This window comes from Trachypithecus francoisi, unplaced genomic scaffold (assembly GCF_009764315.1).
Source record: "Trachypithecus francoisi isolate TF-2019V2 unplaced genomic scaffold, Tfra_2.0 Lachesis_group6, whole genome shotgun sequence".
Classification (NCBI taxonomy): domain Eukaryota; kingdom Metazoa; phylum Chordata; class Mammalia; order Primates; family Cercopithecidae; genus Trachypithecus; species Trachypithecus francoisi.
The window spans coordinates 25,984,806-26,003,652 of record NW_022681471.1 but is presented as its reverse complement, the minus strand read 5'-3'; the positions used below and the strand labels follow the sequence as shown (position 1 = coordinate 26,003,652).

Genomic DNA, 18,847 nt, shown 5'->3' with positions numbered 1-18,847 from the left:
TTCCTGTGGAGTCCGAAAAAAAAAAAAAACCCGAACGTGAAATAGGCTACAGAAGGCTTAGGGCATTTTTAATGACGTCCTATTTATTGTACTATTCCTCTAATATATGGATACATATGGTTGACCCTTCCAATTCAGGCGAACAAAAGTGAGGACGAGGAAGAGTTAAGGTCCTTCCAGCAGTGTAGTGTACTATACGATGATCAGGACAGTTCAGACAAACAGTAATTACAAACACTACGCATATGCAGTATGGGTGACTTGCTGTTGGCATGAGGTTATTGACCGATTGTAGAATAAATGGCTTCGGTTCTTGTGTCTCAGTCTGCTTTCTGAGGTTTATTTATTTGTTTTTTGGTGACGAAGCGAGAAGGGTAAATCAAAGTGTAGGCTCAGAGGCATTTTGAGCTGTGCTGGGGCCTCAAGAGGGGAAAAGAAGATACATATTGCCGACTGTATTAATCTGACTGTGCAGGTATTGCTGAAGAGATGAGGGCGGACAAACAGTTCTTTCTGTGCAATACATGTGTGAAGATTATCTTCATTTGGAACATTTAAACCGATGAGCTTGTCGAGGTTTGTCTCTCAGACTTGCAGATAGGTAGATGAAGCTTTGGCACAAAAGACATTTCTCCATGCAAACCCCTGCCCTCCAGTAAATCCAGACTTCTGGAATGTGCATCTCTCAAGGGTAGCAAGGAAAGGTAGTTGTGTGTCTCAGGAAAATGCATGAACTCAGGCTTATTTTTCCTTTGTAAGAGAATACAGTTCTGAGCCTGCGTGTAAAATATCTCTGCTCACTAAGATTCCTAGTTTTTAGACATATTAGATGGTTTTTATATTTCATATATTTTACATTTCATTTACAGTGCGCCTTAAGCCAAATTGGCCAGATAAGCTATACATTTCTATGTAATTTTCTGCATAACAGTGTGTGATTTACTATCCTCAACAAACATTTATTGATAAACCTTCTATGTATTATGCTCAGAAAATACAAAGAGGTGTAAGATCTTTGCCTTCAAGGAACTTATAGGCAGATCATATAAAGAAAATAATGGCATCTTAAATTTGGTTAAATGCCAAATGAGTATTATCGAGTTAAAGTAATGAACTGATCACAGATACTTCTTTTATAGAGGGACATAGTATGATGTGGTAATTAAAGGTACAAGGCTTTAGACCAGAGGTCAACAATTTTTTTTTTTTTTTTTTTTCTGTAAAAGGCCAGGTAGTAATGATTGTTGACCTTGTGGATACGTAGATCTGTCTCTGTTGCATTTTTTCTTTGATTTTTTTTTCTTTTTACAAAGTTTGACTAACATAAAAACTATTCTTAGCTCTCAGGCCATACAAAAACAGACCAAGGGCTGTAGTTTTCCAACCCCTGCTTTAGAATCAGACCTAGATTCCCATCCCACTCTGCCCATAGGTATGTGTGATCTTAGACAAGTCCCTTACTCTCTTTTACCATCATCTATACGTTGGGGATGATGATAGTAGGATTACTGTGAGGAAGACATGTTTTTTCAGACTAGTAACTGACCCTTAAGTAAATGCCCAAGAAATGATAGCTGTGCTATTATTATTATTATTGCTGTTAAAACTGCATTTTCTCAGATTAGGCCCAGAACAACTCTTTTAATTAGTCAGTCTCATAAGTCAAGGGACAAATAACAGTCTTTTTAATAGAATCAAATAGGGGCTTTGAATTGCCCTGAAAATATTTTCTCTTGGTAGCTGATATCATTAACCTCATCTAACTCTAGGACTGAAGTAGAAAAGAAGGATTACTGATTGCATTTTGTGAGGTTTCTAAGTTAATAAAAAGTGATAGAGTACCTTGGTGTTAATATTTTTTGAAGGAAAAACAAGGGTATCTCTTGTGGACTGTAGAGTGCAAGAGCGTTAGTCTGGGAGTCAAATCTGGAGTTGACTTGGTGTTCTTTAGCCTGTCCTATTTTCTCATTGTGGGCAATGGGTGCTGTGGACCAAACAGCCTCCTAACTTAACTCGCAAGTCCAGTTCGAGAATAGATGGGATTGGGTCAAAGTATTTCCTTCCTTCCTTCCTTCCTTCCTTCCTTCCTTCCTTCCTTCCTCCCTCCCTCCCTCCCTCCCTCCCTTCCTTTTTTTTGTGGGGGGGTCAAAGTATTTTCAATACCATGAAAATTGAAATTTTCTTTTTCTTTTTTTTTTCTACTTTTGATAGAGTGTTGCTCTGTTGCCTAGGCTGGAGTGCAGTGGTGGGGTCATAGCTCACTGCAGCCTCAACGTCCTGGGCTTAAGCGATCCTCCCACCTCACCCTTCTGAGTAACTGTAACTACAGGTGTGCACCACCACACCTGGCTAATTTTTTATTTTTATATTTGTGGAGACGCGAGTGTGGGGGGTCTTCACGTGTTGCCCAGGCTGGTCTCAAGCTCTTGGGCTCAAGCTCTCCTCCCACCTTGGCCTCCCAAAGTGCTGGGATTATAAGTGTGAGCCATCTCGCCTGGCCAGAAATGGAAATTTTCTAGTCCTATTTAATGTCTGTCATTTTTCTTACAGCTCTTACAACATCATGGCTATCTTATTATTAATAATATATTATTTTAAGACCTTTATTTTTCAGCATGACTCTGGGGTCAAAATGGAATGCCTAGACCTCTAAGATTCAGCCCACCAGTGATCTTATTCCTGTGATATTGGGTTAGCTATGTAAATCCTGGAAAATGCTATTAAAAATAAGCTTTTCCTTTCTCTGAGAAGCATGAGTAAAAACAGTTTAAATTGCCAAAGTAGTCAGTTTCTAGATTGTAATATAGACCAATTGCTCCAGTTACAAACACACAATCACAAAGCACCCACATTTTGCTCATTGGGCTAGCTTTCTTAAGAAGCTTAAAAGTGAGTCACTGTTAGTAAAAGTTGCCGAGGTAGTTAAAATTTAAGTCTGAAAAGTGATCACTCACTACGGTGTGCTTATAGATGGTGTAAAAAGCAAAATATGGCACAAATATTTGTTTTGCCTTAAGCTTAAGGCATCTGGAGTCTGAGGCTTAACCAATGTGATTCGTAAATAAATATTGATTAGATGTCTGTGATGTGTGGGATATGATGAGAAATACATGTCTGAGCCACAGTATCTGCCCACAAAGCACTTATCATCTAATGGGTATGGCTCATACCTTATTTCTCATCATATCTTTCACAAAACTAATCTGTAGAAATTGTGTCAGTTTTGGTCACACTTAATGCCCTAGTGATGTTCTTCCTATATTTTTTGACTATCAGAGGCTTCAGGTGTGATTGGCTGGAAGAATGGGCTGAAATCCGTGAGGAAACCAGTCGCTGCCAACTGGGAGAATCACACATTAGTGGGGCCTTGGGTGATGCTGAATTTTGTATCACTGGAGAGTTTTCAGCACAGGAGGGTCAGGAATGTGTAGGAGGGGTAGGACCTCTCTGTTTTGTGAAAGATACCTCTTTGTGGTTGTGTTTTTCTGTTTCTGTTTTTGTTTTTGTTTTGAGATGGAGTCTCGCTCTGTCGCCCATGCTGGAATGCAGTGGCGCTATCTGGCTCACTACAAGATCCGCCTCCTGGGTTCACACCATTCTCCTACCTCAGCCTCCAGAGTAGCTGGGACTACAGGCACCCGCCACCACGCCCAGCTAAATTTTTTGTAATTTTAGTAGAGACGGGTTTCACTGTGTTAGCCAGGATGGTCTCGATCTTCTGACCTCATGATCCACCCGCCTCGGCCTCCCAAAGTGCTAGGATTACAGGTGTGAGCCACGGCGTCCAGCTGTGGTTGTGTTCTTTGTTGCCTGTTAGTGGTCATTTAAAATTTCATAATATAATATTTTCTGTGCCTCCCTCTATGTAGGAGGCTAGAAGTTTCTGCTTTAGCCTCTTAACAAAGCACTGTTTTTGTATCCCTTCACTGAGAATTGCTTTGAGTCTCTGACTAGGATTTGGCCTTTTACAGAACCCTTGTTAACTTGATCTGTGAATTTTTTTCAGATAAATCCCAATTTTTCATATGGCTGGTGCCATAATAAAGGGATCTTGATTTTGTTTCCAACCTAAATAATTATTCTCCATGCTGTTGTTTTATTGACCAAAGTATGTGTTTCAAATTTGCCCAAGTACTGAGCTCTCCTCGGGGTACCCAGTGATGCTTCAGCATAGGGTTGGTCAGACAGTAGAACCAGTGGGCACTCGGGAGGTGGAGGTTGCAGTGAGCCGAGATCACGCCACTGCACTCCAGCCTCGGCAACAGAGTAGGACTCCGTCTCCAAAAAAAAAAAAAAAACAAACCATGATTGGGCTTGGGGACATGGAAAGAATTTATGCTGCCATTATTAGTATTTGTAGTAGCTTGTCTGTGATTTTTGCATGTAAATATAAGAGGACAGCTTTTACTGAGCCTCTTAATTAGCTCTTGTGGAATAGTAGAGAAAAGAGCTGTTTCTATCTCATACAGGCAGAACGACTGGATCTACAGGCTTTTCTAGGTTATGTCTGTCAAGCACAGTTGCTATCTAACAGTTTTTAATTTTGTTTTTGGAGGTGAGATATTTTTAAAGGGTGTCTTTCGTTTATTTTAAATTTGAACCTTTGTTTAAACGTTTTTAAAGTTGGTGTCATTATATTACTGTTCAGGAATTAATCATTACTACTCTAAAAATATATGTGACTCTAAATTGACTAGAAGGATCACTCCTCTCTACTCCTTCCCTACTTCCTGGGCAACTACTGCCTTTTTTTTTTTTTTTTTGACGGAGTTTTTGCTCCATTGTCCAGGCTGGAGTGCGGTGGCGTGGTCTCAGCTCACTGCAACCTCCACCTCCTGGGTTCAAGCAATTCTCCTGCCTCAGCCTCCCAAGTAGCTGGGATTACAGGCGCCTGCCACCACGCCCAGCTAATTTTTGTATTTTTAGTAGAGACGAGGTTTCACCTTGTTGGCCAGGCTGGTCTCGAACTCTTGACCTCAAGTGATCCACCCGCCTCGGCCTCCCATAGTGCTAGGATTACAGGTGTGAGCCACTGTCCCCGGCTGGCAGCTACTGCTCTTATACTTCTTCGTTTCTGCTTCATCACTTCTCACTTGGGTCTGGTTTCCACCCCCACTACTCCACTGAAACTGCTCTTATGGAGGTCACCTATGGTCTCTTTGTTGCTAAACCCAATGGATACTTCTAATGCCTGCCTTACTTGACTTTACTGTAGCATTTGATAGTTTTTATCACTTCCTTCTCAAAAATGAATTTTTTCCCTTTCTTCCTGACTTTGCCACCACTGGTTCCTTTTTTTTTCTACTCCTGTGGGTTTTCCTTCTCTGACTGCTTCATCAGCTCCTTCTCCTCTAGCAGCCCCTTAATGTTGGCTATTAATAGATCAAACCCCAGATCTATATCATAGTCTTCTTCCCATTTTATTTGCTCCCCTGGCGATCTCATCTACATCTGACTTCAACCATCTTATGACTGCACAGTGTATATCTCCAGTTGGGACCCCCGGCTTTAGCTCCAGATACCATATACTCAACTATGCATGTGTCACAAGTACATCCAACTCAACCTGTCCAAAACTGAGCGTAGCCTTTTCCCCTGTAAATCTGTTCATCTGTATATGTTCCTTACCTCATTGAATGGCCTTGCTATCCCCCTCGGTGCTCAGGCCAACTTACCTACCTGGTACCAAGTCAATTAAGGTTCCTCTTAGTCTTTCATCTCCCTTCCTCACAGTCTATTCTACTCAGTCAATAAATCTTACTAAAATACAATACCTTCTTAAAATCCTTCTCCCCTCCTGTCAGTACTCTCTTAGGTTAGGATCTAAACTCCTATTGCCTGAATGCCTGCAGTAGCCCTGTATCTAGCCTTTTAGACCCTCTCTAGTCTAGGCCAGTCTTTCTAAAGTAGAAATCTGATATCAAGCCTCTGCTTTCTATGACTTCATTTTACTTTTGGGATAAACTTCAAATTCCCTTCCCCAACAGATAAGATCTTTTATGATTCAACTCCTGCCAATCTTTCAAACCTCAACTCTTGTCACTTTATAAGCCGCCATACTGAACTCCTTGATTCACTAGACGGGCTGTGTTCTCTCCATCCTTGACTGGATATGTACTACTATTCCCCTACTTGGAATATACCCATTTCTTCTAGTTTGTTACCTGCCCAGGTGACATCTCCGGAAAGACTTCCCTAATGTCTTACTCCCCCAGGCTTGGGTAGTTGTCTCTTTTCTGTTTTTATAATACCTTGTGTGTGTGTGTGTGTGTGTGTGTGTGTACATGTGTGTGTGTATGTGTATATATATATATATATTGCATTATGATTGTCCGAGTTTTCCTTGAAGGAGGGACCTTGTTTTCATCTCTGAACCCTGGAGGCCTACCTAGCATAATACACTCATTCATATATTAAAAGAATGGCTGGCTAGTCCGAATGAAAGGCAATAGGAAGGTAAAATGCAGCTAGTAGTGGTATACTATGCATCTTGGAGTTAAGGAAAGTTCCAGAAGTTTAGGTTTTATTTATAGTTGAGGTATGTCCATACAATGAAATATCATTTGGCCATAAAAGTAAATGAGGTTCTGATCCATGCTACAACATAGATAAACCTTGAAAATATTATGCTGAGTGAGAGAAGTCAGACACAAAAGGCCATATATTGTAGGAGTTCATTTATATGAAATGTCTAGAAAAGGCAGGTCCATAAAGAAAGAAAGTAGATGACTGGTTGCAGGGACCTTGGATTCGGGCATGGGGGAATGGAGAGTGACTGCTAGTAGGTGTGAGGTTCTTTTTGGAGGGATGAAAATGTTCTAGAATTAGATAGTGGTGATTGATATCCAATTTCGTGAATATACTAAAGACCACTGAATTGTACAGTTTAAAAGGATAAACTTTTGGTGTTTGAATTAGATATCGGTAAAGCCATTATTAAACAATTACAGTCGATCAATGTGGTTTTATAGGGCTGGGCATGGTGGCTCACGCCTGTAATCCCAGCAGTTTGGGAGGCCGAGGTGGATGGATTACAAGGTCAGGAGTTTGAGACCAGCCTGGCCAACATGGTGAAACCCCATCTCTACTAAAAATACAAAAATTAGCCAGGCGTGGTGGTGTGCGCCTATAATCCCAGCTACTCGGGAGGCTGAGGCAGGAGAATTGATTGGACCCAGGAGGTGGAGGTTGCAGTGAGCTGAGATCATGCCACTGTACTCCAGCCTGGGCAACAGAGCAAGATTCCATCTCAGAAAAAAAAAAAAAATTAGTTTTATAGTACCTAGAACATTGTGCATATTTGAATGTCAATAGGATGATCCAGGTATAATCTTAGCAATCTGTTGATGTCATAGTGCCAGATTCAGGACTTCTATTCCATGTTTTGATTTTGAAGCAGATAATTTAAAATTAAAATCTGATCTTTTAGAAGTAGAAGAACTCAGTCAACCTACAAATATTATTGAGTTTTCAATTTGTTAAATGTGCATTATTTGGCCAACCATGTGCTTTGGGAATAAATTTACGAAATGCATTGTCTAAGTCTTATAAATTGATGGATGGAGGTGAAAAACACATTTCTTTTTCTTTTTCTGTTTTATGTATTTTTTATTTTTTATTTTTTATTTTTTTGAGACAGAGGGTTGCTTTGTTGCCCAGGCTATAATGAAGTAGCATGATCTCGGCTCACTACAACTTCTGCCTCCTGGGTGCAAGCAATTCTCACACCTCAGCCTCCTGAGTAGCTGGGATTACAGGTACCCGCCACCACGCCCGGCAGATTTTTTGTGTTTTAGTAGAGTTGGGGTTTCACCATGTTTCCCAGGCTGGTCTCGAACCCCTGAGCTCTCAGGCAATCCGCCCATCTCGGCCTCCCAAAGTGCTAAGATTACAGGCATGAGCCACCGCGCCTGGCCAGAAAACACATTTCTAACATGATTGCACTGTCGAGTTGGGACACATTGGAGTATATTCTGTCTACAGATGATGTGAAGATATTTTCTCCTTTTGTTACCTTCCTCATTACTTGTTTAGATATTGATCTAGAAATACAGCGATCTGTGCTGCTGTCCTAGGGAATGTTTTTCTCTCCTGTTTCACTGGATTATATGAAGACTGGGCTATTTGTTGTATGAATTTAGTAATACTTTAAAACGTAACTGCTTTCCATCTAAAAATCAGTTCTCACCTACAGGGAACTACCATAAGAGATTTTCTCTTATTCATAGTTATGCGTGGGGTACAAAAGAAATGGTCTCTGTTGGCAAGAAGAGCTTATGTTGTTCTTTTTTCCAGGTCTTTTGGTGGGCCTTGTGCTTCGGTATGGCATTCACGTTCCAAGTGATGTAAATAATGTGACCCTGAGCTGTGAAGTGCAGTCAAGTCCAACTACCTTACTGGTAAATGTTAGTGGAAAATTTTATGAGTATACGCTGAAAGGAGAGATTAGTTCACATGAACTCAATAATGTTCAAGATAATGAAATGCTTAGAAAGGTAAGTCCTTAAAGGAAATGTTTGAATCTTTTTTGTCTCTAACTAGCAGCAAAATGATTCAGGAGAAAATAAGTAATGGATTTTTAATGATATTTAAAATAATGAGTCTTTTTAAATGGAGTAAAACCTGAATTAACAAATGTAATAATGTAAGGAAATGGATATGCCTGTACAACTCATTTTCTGATTGAGGCTAAGTAGTATAACTCTTTTTGTTTCACTCTGGGTTGTTTACAGCTTGTTGTGATAAACGGAGACTGGGATTGAGTTAAGCAGAATTTATAAGCATTTCTTTCCATTTGCAGATGGTCCTTATAGTTTTCTTTTTCTTTTTATTTATTTGTTTTATTTTTTCTGAGATGGAGTCTCACTCTGTCGCCCAGGCTAGAGTGCAGTGGTGTGGCTCACTGCAGCGTCCGCCTCCTGGGTTCAAGCACTTCTCCTGCCTCAGCCTCCCAAGTAGCTGGGATGACAGGCGCCTACCACCACGCCCAGCTAATTTTTGTATTTTTTAGTAGAGACGGGGTTCTACCATGTTGGCCAGGCTGGTCTCCAACTCCTGACCTCAAGTGATTCCCCCACCTCGGCCTCCCAAAGTGCTGGGATTACAGGCGTGAGCCACTGTGCCCAGCCGATCCTTATAGTTTTATAGTACTTCAGCACATTGGCTTTATTTGATAATACCTAAAATATTCTATTAATATTTCTTTCAGTTCTTTCTTGCCTTGCTTTTATTCTATACTGATCACAATTTAATCTTTCTTTGATTCACAATCTGACACAACTTCAGGGGGCCCTAAGTGTGAGTCTGAGTTATTGTACCACGCTGTGCATAAAGCTTTATGTTAGAGTTTGGCTTGCAGTTGTACTGGCTCCCAGCCTTCCCTGGAGCTGCTTTCTCCTGTCTCCCTCATAGGTTTATCGTGATATTTCTCAGTGCCACTTTGCTGATATCTCTTTGTTTTCTCCTGCCCTTTGCTGTTTGCCTTCACTTCTGTCTGCTACACTGGCAGGATGACTTTTTTTTTTTTTTTTTTTGACACAGGGTTTTACTCTGTCACCCAGGCTGGAGTGTAGTGGCACGATCTCAGCTCTCTGCAACCCCTGCCTCCCAGGCTCAGGCGACTCTCCAACCTCAGCCTCCTTAGTAACTCAGACTACAAACGCGTTTCACCATACCCAACTAATTTTTTGTATTTTTAGTAGAGCTGGGGTTTCACCATGTTGTCTAGGCTCATCTCAAACTCCTGGGCTCAGGCGAACCACCCACCTCAGCCTCCCAAAGTGCTAGGAGTACAGGCTGGACTTGACTTTTATAGCTACTTGGTTGTGTTTCTGACCATATTTAATGCTTTTAAAATTTCATATGAACTTGAGGTTTACCTTGCAGCAAGAGTTCTTTCCACCTGTGGAAAATTCCAATTCCTTAAAAGTTTTAGTAAATGAAGTTTTAGCATGGTTTGTGTGTAGCTGCTTTGTGTTCATGTCACATTCTGCTGCAGCCTTATGAACAGAGGGGGGCATTTACATTTTTATGGTGACTAGGTCTTACAATGAGTGGACTATCGGAAGTAGAAATCTGAGCCGTACAGAAACTTTTTACTACAATATTATACACCTTTAGAGATGTTATCTATGTAAGAAATCTGTTTCTTTTTGCCAACAATAATACTGTACTCTTAAGTTTTATATTACCAGTTTGGGGTTTCATTCATTCATTCATTTATTTTTGGAACGGAGTTTCGCTCTTGTTGCCCGAGCTGGAGTGCAGTGGCGCGATTGCGACTCCTCTGCCTCCCAGGTTCAAGCGTTTCTCCTGTCTCAGCCTCCCGAGTAGCGGGGATTACAGGCATGCACCGTCATACCTGGCTAATTTTATATTTTTAATAGAGATGGGGTTTTGCCGTGTCGGTCAGGCAGGTCTCAAACTCCTGACCTCAAGTGATCCACCTGCCTCGGCCTCCCAAAGTGCTGGGATTACAGGCGTGGGCCACTGCACCCAGCCAGGTTTCTTTTATTTAAAGCAAAAATAATGTTCATGCTTTCTCTTATTTATTTATTTATTTATTTATTTATTTATTTATTTTTTGAGACAAAGTCTCACTCTTTTGCCCAGGCTGGAGTGCACTGGCACAATCTTGGCTCACTGCAATCTCTGCCTCCCGAGTTCAAGTGATTCTCCTGCCTCAGCCTCCTGAGTAGCTGGGATTACAGGCACATGCCACTACACCCAGCTAATTTTTGTATTTTTAGTAGAGATGGGGTTTCACCATGTTGGCTAGGCTGGTCTTGAACTCCTGACTTCAGGTAATCCACCCACCTCGGCCTCCCAAAGTGCTGGGATTACAGGTGTGAGCCACTGCACCTGGCCCTATTTTTAACTTTTTGTTTGTTTTTTAGCTGGAGTCTTGTTCTGTCACCCAGGCTGGAGTGCGGTGGTGCAATCTCAGCTCACTATAGCCTCTGCCTCCCAGCCTCCTGCCTCAGCCTCCTGAAACATTTTTTAATCACATAGTATTTTAATACACCTTCCACAGATAGGCCTTAACTGATTGTTCCAATGCTATCTCCTGGTCGTTTGGTTGAGAAGTAGAACAGAAGCTATCCTATATGAAATCTTTTAAAGTTAACACAGTAATGTTCTTGCCTTTGACTAGTTTAACATTTAGTATTTTTTCTTTTGATTATTTGATAATGGAATATGAGGTCTTCTAGGGAATTGATCTAAAAGAACTCTTTATTTTAACAGGTTACTTTGATCCAGAAGTATTTTTCAACATATTACTTCCTCCTATCATATTTTATGCAGGTTATAGCCTGAAAAGGGTAAGTCCTTTTGTCTTTCATATACTTTGAATAATCTGAAACTCCGTGGGCTTTGTAATATTTGACACTTCAGAAATGGGCTGTTCTTTCCAGATTCCCTCCTTTCTCCTCTCCATACCCTTTTTAGATGTTAAAATTTATACCTGTACAAGAATGCTTTCTCTTATTTATCCTAGTGAATAATGCATTTAATCCTAGTGAATAATGCATTTACTATTAGCGTAGCATAGAAAACCTTTTCTTTTTCAAATAACTGGTAAGTATTCTAACAGTGTAACTTTTTTTTTTTTTTTGTCAGAGACATTTTTTTCGAAATCTCGGGTCTATCCTAGCATACGCTTTTCTTGGAACAGCAATTTCTTGTTTCGTTATTGGGTAAGTATTTGAAGCTTACAATACTTTGTAGCCTTCAAATTATAATTTTAAAATCATATATTTTTGATTTATGCAGTGTTATATTCCTGACTGAGTCTAAAGACTTTTGCAGTATTCCCATAGGTAATAAGTTGTTTGAATTTTCCTTAAGACCAAAGTATTACCATATTTCAATGACATGAATTAAATTTGGGATTAGTCACAAATTACTATAGTAAACCCATCTTCTTATTCTTACTTTATCCTAATTTTTTTTAACAGTTGATATTTTTTTCTAAAGTAGGACTGTGTTTATTGAACAGGTCAATAATGTATGGCTGTGTAACGCTGATGAAGGTAACGGGACAACTTGCAGGAGATTTTTACTTTACAGATTGCCTACTGTTTGGTGCCATTGTATCAGCAACTGATCCAGGTATGTTTTGTATGAGTGGAGTTTACATACTTGAGGTACATTGTTTTGCAGTCAAACACATGTGGGTTTTTCTTTCTTTGAGGTGTAGAATTCATGATTAGGTACTTCCTTAGTACTATACTTTCTAATTGTGGAGGAAAAAACAAAATTCACAATTCCTTTTGGCTTCAGCACAAATTTGTTTTCCTTTTACTTTTTTTGTTTTTATTACATTTACCTATTACTGGTCCACAAGTTGATGCTGTTTCAACAAGGACTGTAAGGTACTTTCTTCAGAAATTCATGTTGGTCTTTATCCCTAGTGATTGGGTATAGAAGAAGATGAACTAGATTATAGATTAGTTTAAATGGGTAGTAATTATATCTTTCCTTTCAAGCTTTTAGAAAACCAGTTCCCTAAAAATCTTTCTGTTTCTATTCAGCTGTATGCATTTAACAGTAAGAAAAAATATTTAAAAATGATTGTTAGAAGGCAGTTGTGCTAATACAGGTTTGATTTGGAGTCATTGGAGGACTTTAATATACATTAAAGAATTGTTTTTATAAAATTGGCTTTATGATTATTTGTTTAATATTAACACAACTTGTTCCCCTGTACTTTTAGTGTCAGATCTTCTAAAAGTTGTGTTCCAGAATGATTTTAATTGTACTGAGTTAGGTTTTAGTTTTCCTGATAGAGTATTGGTAAACTTAACAGCTACATTCAAATTAGGAATTTGGAGAAGATACAGAATGGAAAGGTTGGGGTAGGAACATAGACTGATGTTTTTGAACTAAGGATGGAAGTTTTCTTTTAGCATGCATTAAGACTCGTTGAAGTTCATTTTGTTTTGCTTTTTAACTTTGTAAGTTAATCATCTTTAATTGTCATCCAGCACAATTAAAGGTAGAATCCTAAGGTTATCTCTGAATTCCTGTGTTGACTCTGATAACACAGGGCTTTTTGGGGAGAAAAATGTGTTCCATACTCTATGAGAGATATTTTGGCTGGGCATAGTGGCTCGTGCGTATACATGCCAGTGCTTTGGGAGGCCAAGGCAGTAGGATCACTTGAGACTATGAGTTCGAGACCAGCCTAGGCAACACAGTGACACCCTGTCTCTACAAAAAAAAAGAAAAAAAAAATAGCTGAGCATGGGAGTGCATGCCTGTAGTCCTAGCTAGTTGGGAGGCTGAGGTGGGAGGACCACTTGAGCCTAGGAGTTTGAGGCTGCAGTGAGCTGCAATGAGGCTGCAGTCTCACTCTGCCTGGGCGACAAGAGCAAGAACCTGTCTCCAAAAAAAAAAAAAAAAGATTAGTTAGAGGGCCATTTTAGAGAATTTGTGTAGTTTAGCATTTTTATTTTATTTTATTTATTTTTTATTTATTTTATTTATTTTTTGAGACGGAGTCTTGCTCTGTCGCCCGGACTGGAGTGCAGTGGCCGGATCTCAGCTCACTGCAAGTTCCGCCTCCCGGGTTTACGCCATTCTCCTGCCTCAGCCTCCCGAGTAGCTGGGACTACAGGCACCCGCCACTTCGCCCGGCTAGTTTTTTTTGAATTTTTAGTAGAGACGGGGTTTCACCATGTTAGCCAGGATGGTCTCGATCTCCTGACCTCGTGATCCGCCCGTCTCGGCCTCCCAAAGTGCTGGGATTACAGGCTTGAGCCACCGCGCCCGGCCATGTTTAGCATTTTTAAAACTGGAAATTAAATTGCTTCCTTAAAGACCACCAAGCCTGTCCTCTCATTGTTTGTAGCTACTCCCATTATCAACATGAAGGTAGGATGGTTTTTGCAAGGAGCCAGTGGTCTCTGGTTTCTGTGTCCTTTCATTATAAGCAAGCTTTCTCAACTTTTCAAATCCTATGAGGAATCTGAGTCCATTGGCTTGGCTACATTATTTCAACTTTCTGGTTTTGTTTGGTAGGACTATTGTCTGAATAGCCCTAGCAAATATCTTTTGCTTATATAAAGTTGAACTGTTATTTTTTTCTGAATTATGTAGGCACTTGCCCCATTTCTATTATTTTGCCATAGTTAACTTGCTCTTAGGTGGGTGAGGTATGGGTTTCTTTAAGAAATTCTGCACTATTGCTCTACTCTCCTTCTCCCTTCTCTTAGTGAGCTTTGGTATCAGTATATTCCAGCTGCAATGCTTTGTAGTAGAAACTAGAACTTTTAAAATGTACTGGACATGGTGGCTCATGTCTTTTAATCCCAGTGACTCAGGAGGCTGAGTCAGGAGGATCACTTGAACCTAGGGGTTTGAGGCAGCAGTGAACTGTGATTGTGCCACCGCACTCCAGCCTGAGTGACAAAGCAAGACCCTGTCTCTTAAAAAAAATTAAATAAATAAAATGCAGGTTTCTTTTTTTTATGATTGACATTTGAAAAAGCTCTCTCGGCCGGGCGCGGTGGCTCACGCCTATAATCCCAGCACTTTGGGAGGCTGAGACAGGTGGATCACGAGGTCAGGAGATCGAGACCATCCTGACTAACACGGTGAAACCCTGTCTCTACTAAAAATACAAAAAATTAGCCAGGCGTTGTGGCGGGCACCTGTAGTCCCAGCTACTCGGGAGGCTGAGGCAGGAGAATGGCGTGAACCTGGGAGGCGGAGGTTGCAGTGAGCCGAGATTGTGCCACTGCACTCCAGGCTGGGCAACAGAGCAAGACTCTGTCTCAAAAAAAAAAAAAACGGCAAAAAAAGGCTCGCTCACCTCTGGTTATATTAATCTTTCATGTCCGCTTGGGTTTCTTTAGTAACTGAGCTATGTGACTTAGTAATTAAAGTTATAACTTCAATCTCATCTGATTTTCTGAGATTTCTCACATAATTGCTTTCCTAAAAGGAGGATTTCTTGCTTTTCTTCTTAAGCTGGAGTATCCTCATAGTTGGCTTCTTATTAAGACAAATACAGCAGCTGTAATTCTGGTCATAAATTTTACCCCAACCAAAAACTAAACCTATGTTTTCATTTCCTACTGTCTTTGCTAAACCTTTGTGCTTGCAATTTGTAAGTCAAGTACAAATGAGTTGTAAGGCCCAAAGAAACACAGGTTGCAACATTAGATTCTTTTCATAATCTTCTTCTTCATTAAAGATTAATGACTACATGGTCTATAAGAAATTCTGAATATATATTTGTAAGATCGAGGAAGGTGGGAAAGAAATGTACAAGACATGATTATTAACATCTGCATGAAGAATGTAGGTCAGCTCAGTTCTTCAAGTTTACTTTCAGCCATTTTTAAGAGAGAGAGGAGAAGTTTGTGCAGGTACACAATTAGAAAGAAAAGTATTTACATAAAATTACAGGATCTTTAATATGGTAAGAGAATGTTTATTACGATTGAATTCTAGGAGGAAGAAACGAATTTCTAAATAACTCTTATAGTCATCTACTGAGGAGAATATGTTATACTTGTAATGTCTAAGTATTCCTCTGACTCTTTTTACTTGCTAGTGACTGTTCTTGCTATATTCCACGAGCTTCAAGTTGATGTTGAACTCTATGCACTTCTTTTTGGTGAAAGTGTCCTCAATGATGCTGTTGCCATAGTGCTGTCCTCGTAAGTGTTTGTTTTCTTATTATATTCTGAATATTAAGTGTGAGGGTACTAGGAACTGAAAGTCATGTATTGAATAAAGTACATTATGAATGGAAACATTTGGAAGAATGAGGCATTTTTTTCCCTCTTGAAGAAATCCATATTTTATAGATAAATTGGAAAATACAGGGAAGAAAAAAATATGTACTGCCACCACCTAAAGACAATTACTGTAAACATTCTAGAACATTTCCCTTTTCTATGTATGATATTGTTACATAGTTGTGATTGTAGTGTCTATATAATTTTATATTCGGTTTTAACATTACAACATGAGCATTTTATTTTTTAAATTAGATTTAATATTTTCTTTTCTTTTTCTTTTTTTTTTGGAAATAAGAGTCTCACTCTGTCACACAGGCTGGAGTGCAGTGGCGTGATCTGGGCTCAGTGCAACCTCTGCCTCCCAGGTTCAAGTGATTCTCCTGCCTCAGCCTCCTGAGTAGCTGGGATTACAGGCACCCGCCACCATGCCCGGCTAATTTTTGTATTTTTAGTAGAGATGGGGTTTCACCATGTTGCTCAGGCTGGTCTTCTCCTGACCTAAGGTGATCCACCTACCTCGATCTCCCAAAGTGCTGGGATTACAGGCGTGAGCCACTGTGTGCCCGGCCTTAATTTTTTCTGAATACATAATATATTCACGTGGCTCATAAATCAAAACCATGTAAAAAGTTACACACAGAAAATTTATACTCTTACATCTGTCCTCATCCACCTGTCCCCCTACTTTTTTTTTTTTGAGGTGAAGTCTTGCTCTTGTTCCCCAGGCTGGAGTGAAATGGCACGGTCTCGGCTTGCTGCAACCTCTGCCTCCGGGGTTCAAGTGATTCTTCTGCCTCAGCCTCCTGAGTAGCTGGGATTACAGGCTCCTGCCACCACGCCCAGCTAATTTTTGTATTTTTAGTAGAGACAGGGTTTCACCACGTTGGCCAGTCTGGTCTTGAACTCCCGACCTCAGATGATCTGCCCGCCTCAGCCTCCCAAAGTGCTGAGATTACAGGTGTGAGCCACCACGCCCGGCCTAGATAACCATTTTTATTAGTGTCTTACCTATCTTAGTATTTCTTTATTCAAATGCAGGCACAACTGTGAATAAATAGTCTCGTTTACCTCTCATTTCTTATTTTTAAAGTCACATACTGTCTATCTTCTGGAGAACTTTGCATATCAGAAGAGTGAGTATTCTCATTCTTTGCAGCTATATAGTATTCTGTGTGTGAACTGCATTATTGTTTATTTGCTCAGTTTCCTATTGCAGCACATTTGAAGGGTTTTTAATCCTTTGCTGTCCCAAACGGTGCTGCAGTGATTAACCTTGAACTTAACCTTGTTTTATACATGCATAGGTATATTGGTAGGCTGAATGCCCCAAAGTGAGATTGATAGGTAGGATAAAGGGTAAAAGCCATTTGTAATTTTGTTCGACATTATTATTATTATTATTATTTTTTTTTTTTTTTTGAGGCGGAGTCTCGCTCTGTCGCCCGGACTGGAGTGCAGTGGCCAGATCTCAGCTCACTGCAAGCTCCGCCTCCCGGGTTTACGCCATTCTCCTGCCTCAGCCTCCCGAGTAGCTGGGACTACAGGCGCCCGCCACCTCGCCCAGCTAGTTTTTGTATTTTTAGTAGAGACAGGGTTTCACCGTGTTAGCCAGGATGGTCTCGATCTCCTGACCTCGTGATCCGCCCGTCTCAGCCTCCCAAAGTGCTGGGATTACAGGCTTGAGCCACCGCGCCCGGCCTTGTTCGACATTATTAAGTTGCTCATCAAAGGAATTGTAGCACTTTGCACTTTCACCATTAAATTACTGGTCTGTTTCCTCACAGTTTTGCCAGCAGAATATTTGTCAAGCTTTTATATTTTTGCTAACTTGATAATTGAGAAACACCTCATTGTAGCTTAATTTTGTTTCTCTTATTTGACATAATCACTTCAAAGCATTTTAATCTCTAGAAATATTATATATATTACAGATATGTAATTATATATTACTTATAACAATTTAATTGCAGACAATTTTGACTGAGCAATATTTTTTATCTAATTATAGAAAATATTATATATGTTACTATAAGGTGTTTGCAGGTTGAAGAATGAGTCTGAACCTCTGAGGAATTCAATCCTGCCTCCCTACCCTTTTTTTTTTTTTTGAGATGGAGCTTTGCTCTGTCACCCAGTCTGGAGTGCAGTGGCACAATATTGGCTCACTGCAACCTCCACCTCCCAGGTTCAAGCAATTCTCCTGCCTCAGCCTCCTGAGTAGCTGGGACTACAGGCATGCACCACCACACCTGGCTAATTTTTGTATATTTAGTAGAGACAGGGTTTCACCGTGTTGACCAGGCTGGTTTCGAACTCCTGACCTCAGGTGATCCACCTGCCTCGGCCTCCCCAAGTGCTGGGATTACAGGCATGAGCCACCATGCCTGGCCCCTGCCTACCTACTCTTATTAGGCAAATATCCAACTCTATAGGCAGTTGCCTTTACTTCATACCAGAACTTTCTGTGAGAGAGAAGTAAGAGCCCTTCACATTTTCTCTTTATTTTTATTTCTCTCCTTAATTTCCACTTTGTTAGTTATGAAAGAGTAAAACATCACTGGCTCTGTTTTGCATAGCCTGATTGTCTTCTGCAAAGTTGGAAATTATATTTCTGAGATGTAACATTAATCCCTTAAATGCTGTGTATGAAGATATACAAAAGGCCATATCCTTTTTTGTGAATGCAGTATATGTAAATATTACCCCCTCCCCCCCATATTTATTGCCAGATTTTTTTGCAGCTGTCTGCAACTAATGTAAATTTAACTTGAGAAATAAAACCTAAAGGCTGTAACTCATATTGATACTGAACTTTAGCACCTTCAGTGATGATAGGTGCAGAATAAGAGTTTTACATTATTTGAAGTAAGGGAGAAATGGATAGTGTGGTTATAAGAAAATGTTATAAAAAATGGAGCAACAAAGATTGTTGAAGCTTCCAGTACGTAGGTACATGAGCGATTACCAGCAGTAAAAAGTGAAGAGAGTAGGTACAGGCAGTCACTTTTAGCATCGATTCCCTATCCTAGACAACTATTCCACTGTTCAATCATTTTACTAGTAACTGTTGTCTTGTCATTGCCCTAATGGCCTAA

At 40.1% G+C, this 18,847-nt stretch overlaps 1 protein-coding gene across 3 annotated transcripts in view; it reads left to right on the top strand.

Annotated features, from left to right (window-relative positions):
• SLC9A6 (solute carrier family 9 member A6) overlaps window positions 1-18,847 on the top strand; it is a 63,652-nt gene that overhangs the window by 931 nt on the left and 43,874 nt on the right. For 2 of the 3 annotated variants that reach the window (XM_033201054.1, XM_033201055.1), the window contains exons 2-6: window positions 8,296-8,499; window positions 11,245-11,321; window positions 11,620-11,696; window positions 11,999-12,111; window positions 15,563-15,668. In XM_033201054.1, the coding sequence (XP_033056945.1) occupies window positions 8,296-8,499; window positions 11,245-11,321; window positions 11,620-11,696; window positions 11,999-12,111; window positions 15,563-15,668 (577 nt within the window). The remainder of the gene's footprint in view (window positions 1-8,295; window positions 8,500-11,244; window positions 11,322-11,619; window positions 11,697-11,998; window positions 12,112-15,562; window positions 15,669-18,847) is intronic. The other variant, XM_033201053.1, reaches the window with a different exon arrangement.